Below are 18,837 nucleotides of genomic sequence, written 5' to 3'. Positions count from 1 at the left end.
ATGGTGCACATAGAACAGATTAGACTTTCAATAATGACTGATCTATAACTCACATTTCTATTTGAATTTGGTCAAGTCACCCAAAAAGTTACATATTGCAGCTTTAAAGAAACGTTCAAAATTATAACTGTGGTGCATATTCTTAATTATCAAACAGATGAATACCACTCAATAGAAAGGAGAATAAACAGACAATTGGTTTTACCCTTTTTATTATGCTTATTCAATAGTGGTCAGGTAAACAGGAAATGACGTAGTTAGGTGTGCAAACACAGGTGTGAACTGTGTTTTTGTCAGATCAGCGGGAGTTGGAGTTTCTCGGGCATTCATGCATCCTGTAGGCACACATGTAGAAGATGCCTGTGAAAGAAAATAGGAGGAGATTAACATTCAATTCCTGGGCATACTGTTATACTGTCCACTGGATTATCCACTGATGTCAAACATTGTTTTCTTCAAATGAATCTTGTTGGACTGAGCCGTAGGTTGCATCTCAAATGGCAGCCTACTCCTTATATAGTGCACTACTTTTGAACAGAGCCCTATGGGCCTTAGTCAAAAGTAGTGCACTAATGGGAATAGGGTGCCATTTGGGATGTAAAATAGTAAATTAAGCCCTTTTAGCTCTACAGGCAGAACCACATTATCCTACCTGAGAAGAAGGTGAGGACCACGGCTACCCAACCCATGATGTAGGACCAGGAGAAGCGCCAGTTCCCGTATCGTTTCCCGTAGTAATTCACCGTCACCCCAGTGTACACAGCCATTGCCAGCAGCACAAAGAAGCCTGTGGAGAGTAGTCAATCAAATGCTGCTTATTCCTTTCATCACATCCATCAACAAAGACTTGATAGCATAGAAATATGTAATTTATTGTATTTCTCTGCTTGATAGAGAGTTACAGGGACAAATGACAGAAGGAGACACTTACAGGAGATGAAGAAGAGGATGCCGGCAGCAAACGTCTTGTCAAACCCACTGAAGGAGGAGGAGCGTATGAAGGCCATGACGCCGATCACGATGCCAAGGAAGCAGGCCAGCAGGGAGAGGATCATAAAGGCACGGGTGGCATCCCAGTACGCTGGTGACAGAGGGTACAGAGAGGACAAGGCTGAGACCCAGTACAGGTACTACTTACCCAATAAGCACTACTACTACTATTATTAGTGGCATTTCTGTCCATAGTACTGAATTACGTTTCACACTTTACTCAGATGTGACATCACTGAACATTTACTTACTACACAATATTCTATATTTTGCACCAAATGTTGAATTATGGGGATTTATTCCCAACTAAACCTGCTCAAATAAAAGGAGCTGATTCCTTTGTTGAAATGCTTTTTTACTCTAGATATTCACAGCATGGAACAAATGACTGAATAGGACCTCATAAAGACCTTTCTTTCACTTACAGTACTTTTGATGACAAATGGGACATGTTGTGCTTACCAATGCTATCTGTGTGTGTCATGCATTTCCCAGGCACACAGTAGCGCCACAGGCCCTGATGCATATAGTTGTTGGATTGACGGTACTGCATCCAGTAATCGGTTGCTGTGGAGATAATAAGGAGTATGTTCCCGACTCCAGCGCAGAACAACCCACCGCCCATGAAGCTGTACATCCTGCCAAGCACACTGACGTACACAGAGGAGACAGTTAGCGTACAACACAATTGTCAGGGACACTGAAGCATCTCTATACAATTACATCTCATGGCTGGTGAATACAGCATAGAGTAACACAACATAAAGTACATTGTTTGCTTTGAGTAGTTGAAAGGGTCTGGATGGACATTACAGACCGTTTTAACATTGAATCAATTATATTTTTTCTAAGAATAATCTTACAAGGTATACATTCATATTCCACTTGTTTTACCATAGGCCTACTGCTCTTAGACAGTTTGTTAGAGCAGGTCTTTTCAAATTGCCATTATATACACAATCGTTCAAAAGTTTGGGGTCACTTAGAAACATCCTTGTTTTTGAAAGTTTTGTACATTTAAGATGACATCAAATTGATCAGAAATACAGTGTAGACATTGTTAATGTTGCAAATGACTATTGTAGCTGGAAACAGCACATTTTTTTATGGAATATCTACATAGGTGTACAGAGGCCCATTATCAGCAACCATCACTACTATGTTCCAATGGCACGCTGTGTTAGCTAATCCATGTTTATCATTTTAAAAGGCTAATTGATCATTAGAAAAACCTTTTGCAATTATGTTAGCACAGCTGAAAACTGTTGTTCTGATTAAAGAAGCAATAAAACTGGCCTTCTTTAGACTAGTTGAGTACCTAGAGCGTCAGCATTTGTGGGTTCGATTACAGGCTCATAATGGCTAGAAACAAAGAACTTTCTTCAGAAACTCATCAGTTTATTCTTGTTCTGAGAAATGAAGGCTATTCCATGCGAGAAATTGGCAAGAAACTAAAGATCTCGTACAATGCTGTGTGCTACTTCCTTCGCAGAACAGCACAAACTGTCTCTAACCAAAATAGAAAGAGGAGTGGGAGGCCCCAGTGCACAACTGAGCAAGAGGACAAGTACATTAGTGTCTAGTTTGAGAAACAGACGCCTCACAAGTCCTCAACTGGCAGCTTCATTAAATAGTACTTGCAAAACACAATGGTCAACGGTGAAGAGGCGACTCCGGGATATTGGCCTTCTAGGCTGAGTTCCTCTGTCCAGTGTCTGTGTACTTTTGCCCATCTTTATTTTTATTGGCCAGTCTGAGATATGGCTTTTTCTTTGCAACTCTACCTAGAAGGCCAGCATCCCGGAGTTGCCTCTTCACTGTTGACGTTGAGACTGGTGTTTTGCAGGTACTATTTTATGAAGCTGCCAGTTTAAAGACCAGTTTTATTGCTTCTTTAATAAGAACAACAGTTTTCAGCTGTGCTAACATAATTGCAAAAGGGTTTTCAAATGATAAATTAGCCTTTTAAAATTATACATTTGGATTAGCTAACACAACATGCCATTGGAACACAGGAGTGATGGTTGCTGATAATGGGCCTATGTAGATAATCCATTAAACATCTGCCGTTTCCGGCTACAATAGTCATTTACAATATTAACAATGTCTACACTGTATTTCTGATCAATTTGATGTTATTTTAATGGACCAACATTTTTGCTTTTCTTTAAAAAAAAATACATTTCTAAGTGACCCCAAACTTTTGAACAGTAGTGTAGTTTTAGCTTTGATATACTGTATTTACCCTGACATGACTGATCTGTTTCTCTTCTGTCCTCTCTCTTCTGTCATCTCTTTTCTGTCCTCTCTCTTCTGTTCTCTCTCTTTTTCTATGAAGAAATATGATCTTTAAGTCACCTACTGTACATTATATCAAAACACATGACATCACATTTTACCCACACCACTCAGCTAAGTAATAACTTACCTTTATTATCCCTTTAGAGAAAAAGTCAGAGATTCCAATATTACAAGGGGGTTGTCAAAGCACTCTGGAGCCCAATATTGCCCAGGCTGGCAGGAAAGTTTTGTTTGTGTGTCGGAAACCAGGCGAACAAACGGCCCCGGGGCACAATAGAGCATGCTGAGCCACAACCAGTCACATGGGATGAGTTTTGTGTTTTAGGGAATCTGCTGAAAATACAAAACTATTAAAGCCCTGGGTAAGTCACAGTAATACTGATGATACAGGGGTTTCAATTCAAAATACTGCACTGCCATCCACAGTGGACATGGGTTGGCAATAGGATCCCACACTATGCAGTAAAAGTAAGTTTCACGTAGTTATTTCACACAGAAAAGAACAAAAGTATAGTTGGGGCTCTCATGTTAAGTTAAATTGAGATAATGTTATCTCTCACAACATCAGATGTTAAGGTATTAAAATCTTTATTGAAACTACAATTGAACTCCCAAAACCACTGCCAGTTCATTGAATTTAAACTGCCCAGTAATTCTCCGACCGTGGTCCAAAAATCACCTTCAAACACACACTGTGATGCATATGAGTCACTACAGTATGTAACACTTTCCTTTTGTAGGGTAGCAGGTGTCTTGAACAAATGGTGGTAGATGTATTTTATAATCACAAAACAGTGATTCAAGTTATTCAGTGCTATTCCATAATTAACACATTTTCAGTAAAATAAATCATTAATCATGTATTCAACATTTTTGGTGGAGAGTTAAGTTGTTTGGGAGGCGGGAAAATAATGAGATAAAATTTTATCAGTGAGTGTTTACATTTTTTTATATATACAGTGGGGTCTGACATTAACAGCCTTGATAAAAATGAGCAAAAATGACTGTATGGAATAAATACTTCAAATACTGAGCTATGCTCAAATAAATGGGGAAATTATATTATTTAAAACTAATACAATTGCTCAGAGAAAGAGATTTTTTTTAACAAGTAATAATTAAAAAAAATATATCTTTTACACGTTGGAGAACACATCTGAAGGGATCTTAACAGCATTCCTTCATACAGAATCCTTCCAGATCCTTAACATCCTTTGTCTGCGAGAAATAGACTGCCCTCTTCAATTCAAACCATAGGTTTTCAATGGGTTTCAAGTCCAGAGATCCCAAGTTAAATATTTTAATTATAAGTGTACAGTGGGGGAAAAAAGTATTTGATCCCCTGCTGACTTTGTACGTTTGCCCACTGACAAAGAAATGATCAGTCTATAATTTTAATGGTAGGTTTATTTGAACAGTGAGAGACAGAATAACAACAAAAATATCCAGAAAAACACATGTCAGAAATGTTCTAAATTGATTTGCATTTTAATAAGGGAAATAAGTATTTGACCCCCTCTCAATCAGAAAGATTTCTGGCTCCCAGGTGTCTTTTATGCAGGTAACGAGCTGAGATTAGGAGCACACTCTTAAAGGGAGTGCTCCTAACCGCAGTTTGTTACCTGTAAAAAAGACACCTGTCCACAGAAGCAATCAATCAGATTCCAAACTTTCCACCATGGCCAAGACCAAAGAGCTCTCCAAGGATGCAAGGGACAAGATTGTAGACCTACACAAGGCTGGAATGGGCAACAAGACCATCGCCAAGCAGCTTGGTGAGAAGGTGACAACATTTGGTGCGATTATTCGCAAATGGAAGAAACACAAAATAACTGTCAATATCCCTCGGCCTGGGGCTTCATGCAAGATCTCACCTCGTGGAGTTGCAATGATCATGAGAACGGTGAGGAATCAGCCCAGAACTACACGGGAGGATCTTGTTAATGATCTCAAGGCAGCTGGGACCATAGTCACCAAGAAAACAATTGGTAACACACTACGCCGTGAAGGACTGAAATCCTGCAGCGCCCGCAAGGTCCCCCTGCTCAAGAATACATATACATGCCCGTCTGAAGTTTGCCAATGAACATCTGAATGACTCAGAGGACAACTGGTGAAAGTGTTGTGGTCAGATGAGACCAAAATGGAGCTCTTTGACATCAACTCAACTCGCCGTGTTTGGAGGAGGAGGAATGCTGCCTATGACCCAAGGAACACCATCTCCACTGTCAAACATGGAGGTGAAAACATTATGCTTTGGGGGTGTTTTTCTGCTAAGGGGACAGGACAACTTCACCGCATCAAAGGGACGATGGACGGGGCCATGTACCGTCAAATCTTGGGTGAGAACCTCCTAACCTCAGCCAGGGCATTGACAATGGGTCGTGGATGAGTATTCCAGCATGACAATGACCCAAAACACACGGCCAAGGCAACAAAGGAGTGGCTCAAGAAGAAGCACACTACTGTAAGTTGCTCTGGATAAGAGCGTCTGCTAAATGACTAAAATGTAATTAAGGTCCTGGAGTGGCCTAGCCAGTCTCCAGACCTTAATCCCATAGAAAATCTGTGGAGGGAGCTGAAGGTTTGAGTTGCCAAACGTCAGCCTCGAAACCTTAATGACTTGGAGAAGATCTGCAAAGATGAGTGGGACAAAATCCCTCCTGAGATGTTTGCAAACCTGGTGGCCAACTACAAGAAACGTCTGACCTCTGTGATTGCCAACAAGGGTTTTGCCACCAAGTACTAAGTCATGTTTTGCAGAGGGGTCAAATACTTATTTCCCTCATTAAAATGCAAATCAATTTAGTAACTGCCTACTTATTTTCAAGCATAGTGGTGGCTGCATCATGGTATGGGTATGCTATAAGAGCTTTACACTCCTGGATTGTGTAGTATTAGCCCATTATTATTTTTATAATTGTTCAAGCTCTGTCAAGTTGTTGGGGATCATGGTTAGACAGCAATTTTCAAGTCTTGCTATAGATTTTAAAGAGCTTGAAGTCAAAGCTGTTACTTGGCCACTCAGGAACATTCACATTCTTCTTGATAAGCAACTGGGATGGAGCTAAGCACAGGCAAAATCGTAGGGGAAGACTTGCTTCAGTCTGCTTTACATCAGACACTGATAGAGGAATTCACTTTTCAGCTGGGTAATAACCTACAACACAAGGCCAAATCTACACTGGAATTGCTTACCAAGAAGACAGTGAATGTTCCTGAGTGGCCAAGTAACAGCTTTGTCTTCAATCTCTTTAAAATCTATAGCAAGACTTGAAAATTGCTGTCTAACCAAACAATAATTGGCTAATAGTGCACAATCCAGGTGTGTAAAGCTCTTATAGACTTACCCAAGAATACTCACCGCTGTCATCACTGCCAAAGGTGTTTAACATTCAGGGAGCTGAATACTTATTGAACAACTATATTTTAGTTATTTAATTTCTATTAATATTTACAAATATTTGTAAAAAATATTCCACTTTGACATTAGAGTATTTTGTGTAGATGCTGACACTTTTTTTTTTACAATTAAATCTATTTTAATCCCACTTTCTAACAATAAAATGTGAAGAGGGGTATGGATACTTATGCAAGGCACTGTAGTTTCAGTGCCAATGAGGAGTTTTGAAGTTCTTTCTGAATTCCTGTTCAGAAGAGTGCAGAGAAAGTTGACAATTTGTAACGGCTGTCGGGAGAGAGAGAGAGTAGACCAAGGTGCAGCGGAGTTAGTGGTCATCATTGAATTTAATAACATAAAGAACACTATACAAAACAAGACAAGAAAAGAAAACCGACAGCCAAACAGTCCTGTCAGGTGCAAAACACTAAACAGAAACAATTACCCACAAAACCCAAAGGAAAAACATGCTCCTTATGTGTGACTCCCAATCAGCAACAACGAACTTCAGCTGTGCCTGATTGGGAGCCACACACACACACGGCCCAAAATAAAGAAATACAAAAAACCTAGAAAACGAACATAGAACGCCCACCCAATGTAACACCCTGGCCTAACCAAAATAAAGAACAAAAAACCCCTCTCTATGGCCAGGGCGTTACACAATTATTGTGTCTATTCAACACAAGGAAACATCCACAGCTGAGGAACATGCTTCCTGAGAGTATACTTTTTCATATCACAAGAAAATAGTATAAAAAAGTATATTTAACTTAAATCTCCACAAAATATATTTTAAGTATACTTTCAAAAACGTATGTGCATCCTTTTCTGCAGCTGAAGTTGTGATTTGTAATATTATATTGTCCTAATATTTACCTTATTCAAATATTTTGATGTAAGTTTTCAAATTGAATAATATTGTACTTTTAATTACACATTACAATGAAATGTTAATTTATTACTGTACTGTGAACAACTAAAGTGTGAAATGCCACTGGTGCACAGGTATCATATACAGTTCATTTGGAAAGTATTCAGACCTCTTGACTTTTTCCCCATTTTGTTACGTTACAGCCTTATTCTAAAATGGATTAAATTGATTTTTTCCCTCATCAATCTACACACAATACCCCATAATGATAAACATTTACATAAGTATTCAGACCCTTTTCTCAGTACTTTGTTGAAGCCCATTGAAGCGATTGCAGCCTTGAATCTTCTTGGGTATGACACTACAAGCTTGGCACACATATATTTGGGGAGTTTCTTCCATTCTTCTCAGATCTCAAGCTCTGTCAGGTTGGATGGGGAGCGTCGCTGCACAGCTATTTTCAGGTATCCAGAGATGTTTGATCAGGTTCAAGTCCGGGCTCTGGCTGGGCCACTCAAGGTCATTCAGAGACTTGTCCCGAAGCCACTCCTGCGTTGTCTTGGCTGAGTGCTTAGGGTCGTTGTCCTGTTGGAAGGTGAACCTTCGACCCAGTCTGAGGTCCTGAGGACTTTGGAAGAGGTTTTCATCAAGGATCTCTCTGTACTTTGCTCCGTTCATCATTCCCTTGATCCTGAGTAGTCTCCCACTGAAAAACATCCCCACAGCACCGTAGCTATGATGTGAGGTTTCCTCTAGACGTAACATTTGGCATTCAGGCCAAAGAATTCAATCTTGGCTTCATCAGACCAGATAATCTTTTTCTCAAGTTCTGAGAGTCCTTTAGGGGCTTTGGCAAACTCCAAGCGAGCTGTCATGTGCCTTTTACTGAGGAGTGGCTTCCGTCTGGCCACTCTACCATAAAAGCCTGATTGGTGGAGTTCTGCAGAGATGGTTGTCCTCCTGGAAGGTTATCCTATCTCCACAGAGGAACTCTGGAGCTCTGTCAGAGTGAAATCAGGTTCTTGGTCACCTCCCTGACCAAGGCCCTTCTCCCTTGATTTCTCAGTTTGGCCAGGCAGCCAGCTCTAGGAAGAGTCTTGGTGGCTCCAAACTTCTTCCGTTTAAGAATGATTGAGGCCACTGTGTTCTTCAATGCTGCATAAATGTTTTGGTACCCTTCCGCAGATCTGTTCCTCGACACAATTCTGTCTCAGAGCTCTACAGACAATTCCTTCAACTTCATGGCTTGGTTTTTGTTCTGACATGCACTGTCAACTGTGGGACTTTATACAGACAGGTGTGTGCCTTTCCAAATGATGTCCAATCAATTGAATTTACCACAGGTGGACTCCAATCAAGTTGTAGAAACATCTCAAAGATGATCAATGGAAACATGATGCACCTGAGCTCAATTTCAAGTCTCATAGCAAAGGGTCTGAATACTTATGTGGTAATAAGGTAATTCAGTTTTTTATTTTTAATAAATTTACCTACATTTCTCAAAACCTGTTTTCGCTTTGTCATTATGGGGTATTGTGTGTAGACTGATGAGAATATTGTTTTTAATCTATTTTTGAATAAGGCTGTAATGTAACAAAATGTGGAAAAAGGGAAGCGGTCTGAATACTTTCTGAATGCACTGTATGTTACTTGTAAATTGTTGCTCCAGCCACAACTGTTTAATAAATAGTATGGTAACAGTTGCTGAGAAGATGCCTTGGTCATTCAAGGTCACCTTTACATGGCTACTTACAATAGCTAATGTGGTTAATGAGTAGAAGTGTATTTGTAAAAGTATACTTGAAAAACATAACTATACTAAATATGTAAAAACAAAAATCTGGAATTCTAATTCAAATACCATTTTAGTATACTTCTAAATTATAAGAAATATACATAAAATGTACTTAAGGTGTATTCAAAGTATATTTGTTTTGCTTTTTATCTAATATACGAAGAATATACAGTTGAAGTTGGAAGTTTACATACACCTTAGCCAAATACATTTAAACTCAGTTTTTCACAATTCCTGACATTTAATCCTAGTAAAAATTCCCTGTCTTAAGGTCAGTCAGGCTACCTCTAGCGAGCACATGGAGGGCTGTTCGGCCCCGCAAAGAAATGCCACCCCACACCATGACTGACCCACCGCCAAACCGGTCATGCTGGAGGATGTTGCAGGCAGCAGAACGTTCTCCATGGCGTCTCCAGACTCTGTCACGTCTGTCACATGTGCTCAGTGTGAACCTGCTTTCATCTGTGAAGAGCACAGGGCGCCAGTGGCGAATTTGCCAATCTTGGAGGTCATTTTGCGGGGCTCTGGCAGTGCTCCTCCTGCTCCTCCTTGCACAAAGGCGGAGGTAGCGGTCCTGCTGCTGGGTTGTTGCCCTTCTACGGCCTCCTCCACGTCTCCTGATGTACTGGCCTGTCTCCTGGTAGCGCCTCCATGCTCTGGACACTACGCTGACAAACACAGCAAACCTTCTTGCCACAGCTCGCATTGATGTGCAATCCTGGATGAGCTGCACTACCTGAGTCACTTGTGTGGGTTGTAGACTCCGTCTCATGCTACCACTAGAGTGAAAGCACCGCCAGCATTCAAAAGTGACCAAAACATCAGCCAGGAAGCATAGGAACTGAGAAGTGGTCTGTGGTCACCACCTGCAGAACCACTCCTTTATTGGGGGTGTCTTGCTAATTGCCTATAATTTCCACCTGTTGTCTATTCCATTTGCACAACAGCATGTGACACTTATTGTCAATCAGTGTTGCTTCCTAAGTGGACAGTTTGATTTCACAGAAGTGTGATTGACTTGGAGTTACATTGTGTTGATTAAGTAAGTGTTCCCTTTATTTTTTTGAGCAGTATATATCCACAGTAAAACGAGTCCTATATCGACATAACCTGAAAGGCCGCTCAGCAAGGAAGAAGCCACTGCTCCAGAACCGCCACAAAAAAGCCAGACTACGGTTTGCAACTGCACATGGGGCCAAAGATCATACTTTTGGAGAAATGTCCTCTGGTCTGAAGAAACAAAAATACAACTGTTTAGCCATAATGACCATCGTTATGTTTGGAGCTAAAAGGGCAAAGCTTGCAAGCCGAAGAACACCATCCCAACCGTGAAGCACAGGGGTGGCAGCATCATGTTGTGGGGATGCTTTGCTGCAGGAGGGACTGCTGCACTTCACAAAATAGATGGCATCATGAGGGAGGTAAATTATGTGGATATATTGAAGCAACATCTTAAGACATCATTCAGAAAGTTAATTTTGGTCGCAAATGGATCTTCCAAATGGACAATGACCCCAAGCATACTTCCAAAGTTGTGGCAAAATAGCTTAAGGGCAACAAAGTCAAGGTATTGGAGTGGCCATCACAAAGCCCTGACCACAATCCTATAGAAGATTTGTGGGCAGAACTGAAAAAGCATGTGCGAGCAAGGAGGCCTACAAACCTGACTCAGTTACACCAGTTCTGTCAGGAGGAATGGGCCAAAATTCACCCAACTTATTGTGGGAAGCTTGTGGAAGGCTACCCAAAATGTTTGACCCAAGTTAAACAATTTAAAGGCAATGCTACCAAATACTAATTGTGTGGATGTAAACTTCTGACCCACTGGGAATGTGATGAAAGAAATAAAAGCTGAAATAAATAATTCTCTGTACTATTATTCTGACATTTCACATTCTTAAAATAAAGTGGTGATCCTAACTGCCATTAGGTACCGAGATGAGATCCTCAGACCCCTTGTGAGACCATATGCTCGTACGGTTGACCCTGGGTTCCTCCTAATGCAAGACAATGCTAGACCTCATGTGGCTGGAGTGTGTCAGCAGTTCCTGCAAGAGGAAGGCATTGATGCTATGGACTGGCCCGCCCGTTCCCCAGACCTGAATCCAATTGAGCACATCTGGGACATCATGTCTCGCTCCATCCACCAACGCCACGTTGCACCACAGACTGTCCAGGAGTTGGCGGATGCTTTAGTCCAGGTCTGGGAGAAGATCCCTCAGGAGACCATCCGCCACCTCATCAGGAGCATGCCCAGGCGTTGTAGGGAGGTCATACAGGCACGTGGAGGCCACACACACTACTGAGCCTCATTTTGACTTGTTTTAAGGACATTACATCAAAGTTGGATCAGCCTGTAGTGTGGTTTTCCACTTTAATTTTGAGTGTGACTCCAAATCCAGACCTCCATGAGTTGATAAATTGGATTTCCATTGATAATTTTTGTGTGATTTTGTTGTCAGCACATTCAACTATGTAAAGAAAAAAGTATTGAATAAGATTATTTCATTCATTCAGATCTAGGATGTGTTATTTTAGTGTTCCCTTAATTTTTTTGAGCAGTGTAGATACTTTTTGTACCTGTTTCCCCCAGCATCTTCACAAGGTCCTTTGCTGTTGTTCTGGGATTGAGTTGCACTGTTTGCACCAAAGCACGTTCATCTCTAGGAGACAGAACGCGTCCCATGGTCCCATGGTGTTTATACTTGCGTACTATTGTTTGTACAGATGAACGTGGTCCCTTCAGGCGTTTGGAAATTGCTCCCAAGGATGAACCACACTTGTGGAGGTCTACAATGTTTTTCTGAGATCTTGGCTGATTTCTTTTGATTTTCCCATGATGTCAAGCAAAGAGGTACTGAGTTTGAAGGTTGGCCTTGAAATATATCCACAGGGACACCTCCAATTGACTCTAGCTGATAGCTGGCTAGACTAATTTACCAATCTAAAACATTGTAGCTGATGGGCTAATTGAGTGACTGTCAGACTGACATAAGAGAAAAACTGCTGATGCACAACCAAATTTCGAAATTGCACCTTGTGTATTCTACTATTCTAACTCTGAAGGGGGGGAGGCGGCTGCTGTGATGGGGGGGGGGGGAGTGATCCGCGGGACTACAAAAGGGGGGCTGCGGGTCCAGTTGCCCATCCTATAATTTCCCTTTTTTTTTTTGCTTACATCAGGGATCATCAACTAGATTCAAATGTGGGCCAAATTTTTATTGAGCCAACAAGTGCTCAGCATATATAGGAAGCATTCCAGGTGAAGCTGGTTGAGAGAATGCCAAGAGTTTGCAAAGCTGTCATCAAGGCAAAGGGTGGCTACTTTGAAGAATGTCAAATATAAAATATATTTAGATTTATTTAACACTTGTTTTGGTTTCTACGGGATTTCATAGTGTTGATGTCTTCACTATTATTCTACAACGTAGAAAATAGTAAAAATAAAGAAAAACCCTTGAATGAGTAGGTGTGCCCAAACTTTTGACTGGTATGTTTTATGTGTGTCATAGGCGTTGTAAGGATAGGACCTCTAACCCTATTACAGGGGCTGAGTCACTGGCTTACTGGTGTTCTTCCATGCCGTCCATGGGAGGGGTGCGTCACTTGAGTGGGTTGAGTCACTGACGTGGTCTTCCTGTCTGGGTTGGCGCCCCCCCCTTGGGTTGTGCCATGGCGGAGTTCTTTGTGGGCTATACTCGGCCTTGTATTAGGACGGTAAGTTGGTGGTTGTAGACATCCCTCTAGTGGTGTGAGGGCTGTGCTTTGGCAAAGTCGGTGGGGTTATATCTTGCCTGTTTGGCCCTGTCCGGGGGTATCATCGGATGGGGCCACAGTGTCTTCTGATCCCTCCTGTCTCAGCCTCCAGTATTTATGCTGCAGTAGTTTATGTGTCGGGGGGCTAGGGTCAGTCTGTTACATCTGGAGTATTTCTCTTGTCTTATCCGGTGTCCTGTGTGAATTTAAATATGCTCTCTCTAATTCTCTCTTTCTTTCTTTCTTTCTCTCGGAGGACCTGAGCCCTAGGACCATGCCTCAGGACTACCTGGCATGATGACTCCTTGCTGTCCCCAGTCCACCTGGCCATGCTGCTGCTCCAGTTTCAACTGTTCTGCCTGCGGCTACGGAACCCTGACCTGTTCACCGGATGTGCTTGTTGCACCCTCGACAACTACTATGATTATTATTATTTGACCATGCTGGTCATTTATGAACATTTTAACATCTTGACCATGTTCTGTTATAATATCCACCCAGCACAGCCAGAAGAGGACTGGCCACCCCTCATAGCCTGGTTCCTCTCTAGGTTTCTTCCTAGGTTTTTGGCCTTTCTAGGGAGTTTTTCCTAGGGAGTTTTTCCTAGCCACCGTGCTTCTTTCACATGCATTGCTTGCTGTTTGGGGTTTTAGGCTGGGTTTCTGTACAGCACTTTGAGATTTCAGCTGATGTACGAAGGGCTATATAAATAAATTTGATTTGATTTGACCAAGGCGCAGCGGGTAAAGTGCTCATACTTAATTTATTTGATGAAAACACTTAAACAAAATAAACAAACGACAAAAAACAGTTCCATAAGGCATCCAGGCTATACAGAAAATAACCACCCACCAAAACACAAGAAAAACAGGCTGCCTAAGTATGGCTTCCAATCAGAGACAACGAAAGACACCTGCCTCTGATTGGAAGCCATACCTGGCCACACATAGAAAAAGAAACATAGAAATAGAAAACTAGAACCAAAATCCCCTAGAACCAAAAAAAAAAAAACACCCCCTGCCACGCCCTTACCATACTACAATTACAAATGACCCCTTTACTGGTCAGGACGTGACAATGTGTTTCGTTAGGCTGAACATGTCTGTCAACAGCCAGTGATTTGCTGAGAGTTCTGTTAATATGAAATCCATTTAGCATACACTTTTATCCAAAGCAACTTACATCAGTGAGTGCATACATATTTTTCCTATGGGTGGGTGTAGCACCCCGCGGAAATCAAACCCACCACCCTGGCATTGCTGGCAGTATGCTCTTACCAATTTAGTCACACAGGACCTCCTAAATTGTGATAGATTATGAATTCATTTCCTAGTGTTAAAATTTTGAGTCTTGCTTGAGCTAGATAAGAGTCTGAGACAAAAAAAAGCTCCATTGTGATAGCTTCTGTGTGGCCTAATGGCATTATTATCTGTGGATCCTACATATAACTAACTCATCACTGGGCAGAAGGATCAATGCTATGTAACAGCCACTAGATGGTGCCTTCTATCAAGTCAAACATCCACATATGGAGCAAGTTCAATAGGCCTGTTACTCATCTAACCAGTATCTGGCCAACTGGTAATAAGCATGTGTGTGTTCCTTGTCATCCTCCACATGGTAACTGACTCCGGAGTATTTAGTCAACAGTACATGGGATCATCTCTGCAAATTCTCTCCGTGATGACATTCATGTTTGATTTATAATCTAATCTACAGTACCAGTCAAAGGTTTGGACACAACTATTCATTCAAGGGTTCATCTTTATTTTGACTATTTTCTACGTTGTAGAATAATAGTGAAGACATCACAACTATGAAATAACACATATGGAATCATGGAGTAACCCAAAAAGTGTTAAATCAAAATATATTTTACATGATTCCATTTGTTATTTCATAGTTTTGATGTCTTCACTATTATTCTACAATGGAATGAGTAGGTGTGTCCAAACTTTTGACTGGTACTGTATATCAGATCACATTAAATTCATAATCCCATCATCTGCCATTGATAAACATTGTGGTATTTTATATTCTTACTGTGTGTATGATGCTGAAGTGGATACCTTTTCTATATGAATCTTTAGTCAGCAGATCAGTTCTCATATCTCTAATCCCATCATATACAACTGATCAGGGTTGGGGTCAATTCCATTTCAATTCCAGTCAATAAAAAAATTATTGAAAACGGTTCCTCATTGAAAAGCATTGAATAGAATTTTAGTCTACCTTCTGAATTGACTGTAATTGAAGTGAAATTGACCAACGCTGCCACAGATATAAAAACATCTCAGTGGATGTTTGTCTATTTCTGTTCCTATACTAATGGGAAATAAACTATAGATTGAAAAACATTCTATACAGAGACATACTGTATGTGAAATGGCCTTTCAGTAGTCTAACTGAGCCTGCTGGGAGAGGAGCACTGAGGGATTGTGATTCATAAAAATACCCTAATCCACAACACAAACAAGCATGCACATTTTTTTAACAATGCCCCCCCCACTGCTTAACCACTTTGCTCTACATTCTGATGGATTATCCCCAATCTTTGTGGGTCCCTGTGGACATTTGGGAGAGAGAGGAGTATTTTTGGCTCCTGAGTGGTGCAGTTGTCTATGGCACTGCATCTCAATGAAAGAGGCGTCACTACAGTCCCTGGTTCAAATCCAGGCTGTATCACATCTGGCTGCGATTGGGAGTCCCATAGGGAGGTGCACAATTGGCCCAGCATTGTCCAGGGTAGGCCGTCATTGTAAATAAGAATTTGTTCTTAACTGACTTGCCTAGTTAAATTAAAAAATTGCTTATCATACACCGTCTTGCCCAATCCCTAATTACCAACAGTCCCAGAACCCATCAGACACACTAAGTAATGATGTCCAGAAAGAATGGCCCTTTGAAGTCCAGTGACATTCTACTGACTTTAATAAGGCATGGTCTGTTCTTCTCGTGCTATTTTTCCCCAATATAAAAGAAACCACCCAATCATATTCATATATTTCTGCTCCCAGGTGCCTGTGTTCTCAAAAACCCTAAATGTTCTTACATAACAGTATCTCAAGCAGAGGTTTTCAGAACGACTTGAGACAGTATTGAAAGACAACTGCATGGATGTATTATTGATACCAGTGTACCAGTCACTAGAGAGCTCCATGCTGAGCCACAGAACAAAGGAGGTTAATATTGTACAGAGAGGAGCTTTTAGAAACCTGGGAAGAATGTCTCACAGGTGGAACAGCTCACATGCTCCTCTCTCCCAATCTCATCCACAACGCTCCCAGCCAGCCAGTTGATTTAACACACCTCACATATACTGCCCAATGTTCCACACTAAATAAAAACCTCTCCCTCCTCAGGCTACCTTTTAACTGTAGCATATCCCTGCCGGTTACAGTTCTCTCTACTGTAGTTGTGGTGGGTTGTCCTCCTCACCACCTTACTATTAACTACTTTCTACTGTCTGGTAGAAAACACAATCTGAAATCTGTCTGGGTTTAGCAGTTAACTATTATATCAAAGTCAGTGCACAGCGGCACAATACAAGGAACCCAGGAAAAAGGGCACATTTTCCTCAAACGTGAATCAATATAGCAGGCATGTACAATAGGATTGATTACCTACACTTGATCGATTCCAGGAAACAGTCTAGGGAAACATGTCTTTAGAGTAACAAATGTTTTATTGGTATTTTTTTAACAAATCATTTAACTGATGACAGAACATAACAATTGGTGTTCAACAAGGGTATAGGTTCACACATTTTCAGCATCACAACCTAAAAGGACAAGGCTATTTCATCTGGTGTTGATAAGATCGATATGTCTGTTTAGAAGAAGTAGGAGGTTTACGCCACAATGACAGCGAGAGAGAAAAACTGTAAACACACACATATGCCCAACTCTCTGATGGTCTTGTTAACAGAGTTTCTGCCTCATATCCTTTCATCACACAAACATCACCAGAGTTTCAGGGTAAACAACAAACAAAGTACATTCAAAAATCTGTTGTATAATATCTACAGTAATTTGAAGACTTTTTCTATCCTTTTTCTCAAAATACAATATATTATCTTTATCCAAGGTCCTGTTTACAAAGTTGCTAAGATGTCTATATACATCGAGGCACGACATAAAATCACATACAAATTATGAATAATCAAACGATAAACACAAATATGAACCAATATCAAAAAGGCAGGTGGCAAGCCTACATGCTTTCACTTTTGTCTTCAGCTCTTCTTTGATACCATGGCAACAGGCTGGAGTTCAGCAAAGATGGAAGCAGCAAAACAACCTTTAAAAAAAAAAAAAACATGGCGGAGAACTTCACATCACATAATCTGCCTCCAGCTATATGAGGTTCTGAAAGTAAAACAAACATACAACACAAATCAGCGATGTGGCTGGTGCCACAAACTAATCCTGACACTGTAATTTAGCCAAGGCTTAGCCACACAAATGTGAGTATTCCATTTATGGTTGAGCTCTTATAAATCTACTGACCTCCCATATTTGCCTACATCTATGCCATTGTCAAAACATTAATTTGACATGTCCATAATCTATCCTATGCAACATACTATAGATGAAAACACTAGTGTTGATTTGGCATTAATATTACCAACATGTTGGATAAACTGGACCAGATTAGGATAGAGATTAAAGCAGCAGAGAGCCAGGTGTGTCTTTGGCCAGTGGGTCTCTTGGCTCTCTGTGCCACACCAATCAACACTGATTAAGATCCAAAATTGTCTTGGATTATCACCAAATCCTTGCCTTATATTTACCCACTATAGTACTAGACTATATGACTAACATGTCTCTACTGAGCCAGACCAGGTAGTCCTACTGTCCTTCACACTAGACTCACCTCGTCCCTCCTCTGGGCAACTCCAGGCCCTCTCTGTCCAGTTGAAGCCCGCGAGGAGGCCCCTCCACCAAGGGAACCGTAGCCGGATATCTGACCCCGGGGCAGAAAGCTGGACGGGTAGTACGGGATTACCCCCTCATCTGCAGATGACAATATGCAAAACCGCAATCACTCAAAAGTACAGCTGGAATTATATGGGTCAGATTCTAAGTGCTGGACCAGACTAGACCCCCCACCATCTCTGGCCACCTGGGTAGAGGGGATTGTTGCGCGATGTGTGCTTAAACCGATGCACTATTTTAAGTCCACTGAGGATTTGTATGCATATTAATGTAGACGAAGCATTACTAGACCTCAATCACAATACGAGTCTGTGCTTGCCGCTTTTATATTACTGTAAGTGTATTTGCATTAATTAGATGGTTTGATGCATACCTTGTGAGCCCCTCATGGCAGGCCCTCTCTTCTGGGGTGAGGAGTAGTCTACTCTCCTCTGTAGGGCCGGTGGGTTCTCCGCCGACGGCGTTTGGCTACAGCCCAGCACATCAACCAGGAGCTGCATGGGGTTATCTGCTGCAGGGGGTGGGGCCGGCGGAGGGGGCAGGTCTGCACAGACTGATTGACAGCTCATGAAAAAAACACTGCCTTCACTCGACCACGCAGGTTGCCTCTTCAAAGCGCTGCTGTCTATCGGTTCACAGTTAAATGTACACTACAGGACTTTGAAGTGGAACTGACAGCATTTTAGCAACATGAAATATTATTAAAATCTATGACATTTAATTATTTTATTTTTTTTACATTTTCTGACAAGTGAACACTTAGATATGGTAATGTCCATGTTTT

The 18,837-nt window shown here is 41.3% G+C and overlaps 2 protein-coding genes across 6 annotated transcripts in view; both read right to left on the bottom strand.

Moving 5' to 3' along the window:
* Positions 1-195: 195 nt before the first annotated feature.
* LOC115163974 (lens fiber membrane intrinsic protein) lies at positions 196-3,598 on the bottom strand. Of its 2 annotated transcripts, none has more exons than XM_029716147.1 (5): positions 3,419-3,598; positions 1,453-1,640; positions 932-1,081; positions 653-787; positions 196-360 (listed from the first exon to the last, which is right to left on the bottom strand). In XM_029716147.1, exons 2-5 carry the CDS (start codon positions 1,625-1,627, stop codon positions 299-301), a joined length of 522 nt encoding a protein of 173 aa, XP_029572007.1. In that variant the 5' UTR covers positions 1,628-1,640; positions 3,419-3,598; the 3' UTR covers positions 196-298. The 2 variants fall into 2 exon arrangements, with proteins under 2 accessions (XP_029572007.1, XP_029572006.1); XM_029716146.1 differs by lacking the exon at positions 3,419-3,598 and adding an exon at positions 3,236-3,399.
* Positions 3,599-16,782: 13,184 nt separating this feature from the next.
* Positions 16,783-18,837, bottom strand: part of LOC115163469 (roundabout homolog 2) — an 82,619-nt gene continuing 80,564 nt past the window's right edge. For 2 of the 4 annotated variants that reach the window (XM_029715360.1, XM_029715361.1), the window contains exons 24-26: positions 18,427-18,678; positions 17,992-18,131; positions 16,783-17,415 (exon numbers count right to left, since the gene is read on the bottom strand). In XM_029715360.1, the coding sequence (XP_029571220.1) occupies positions 17,329-17,415; positions 17,992-18,131; positions 18,427-18,678 (479 nt within the window). In that variant the 3' untranslated portion in view covers positions 16,783-17,328. Of the gene's footprint in view, positions 17,484-17,991; positions 18,132-18,426; positions 18,679-18,837 lie in introns of all 4 variants that reach the window. The other 2 variants (XM_029715362.1, XM_029715363.1) reach the window with 2 other exon arrangements.

Source organism: Salmo trutta, chromosome 26, assembly GCF_901001165.1.
Source record: "Salmo trutta chromosome 26, fSalTru1.1, whole genome shotgun sequence".
Lineage (NCBI taxonomy): Eukaryota > Metazoa > Chordata > Actinopteri > Salmoniformes > Salmonidae > Salmo > Salmo trutta.
The sequence above is the reverse complement of the archived record's forward strand: the minus strand, read 5'-3'. Positions and strand labels throughout refer to the sequence as shown.

Bases quoted from the DNA above. Each gene is read 5' to 3' on its own strand.
- LOC115163974 (XM_029716146.1), bottom strand. From the start codon at position 3,282: ATGACAGAAGAGAGAGGACAGAAGAGAAACAGATCAGTCATGTCAGG. The intron at 1,082-1,452 runs GTAAGCACAACA...CTCTGTCACCAG, and splicing joins GACACACACAGATAGCATTG to CGTACTGGGATGCCACCCGT. The intron at 361-652 runs GTAGGATAATGT...TTTCTTTCACAG, and splicing joins GGTCCTCACCTTCTTCTCAG to GCATCTTCTACATGTGTGCC.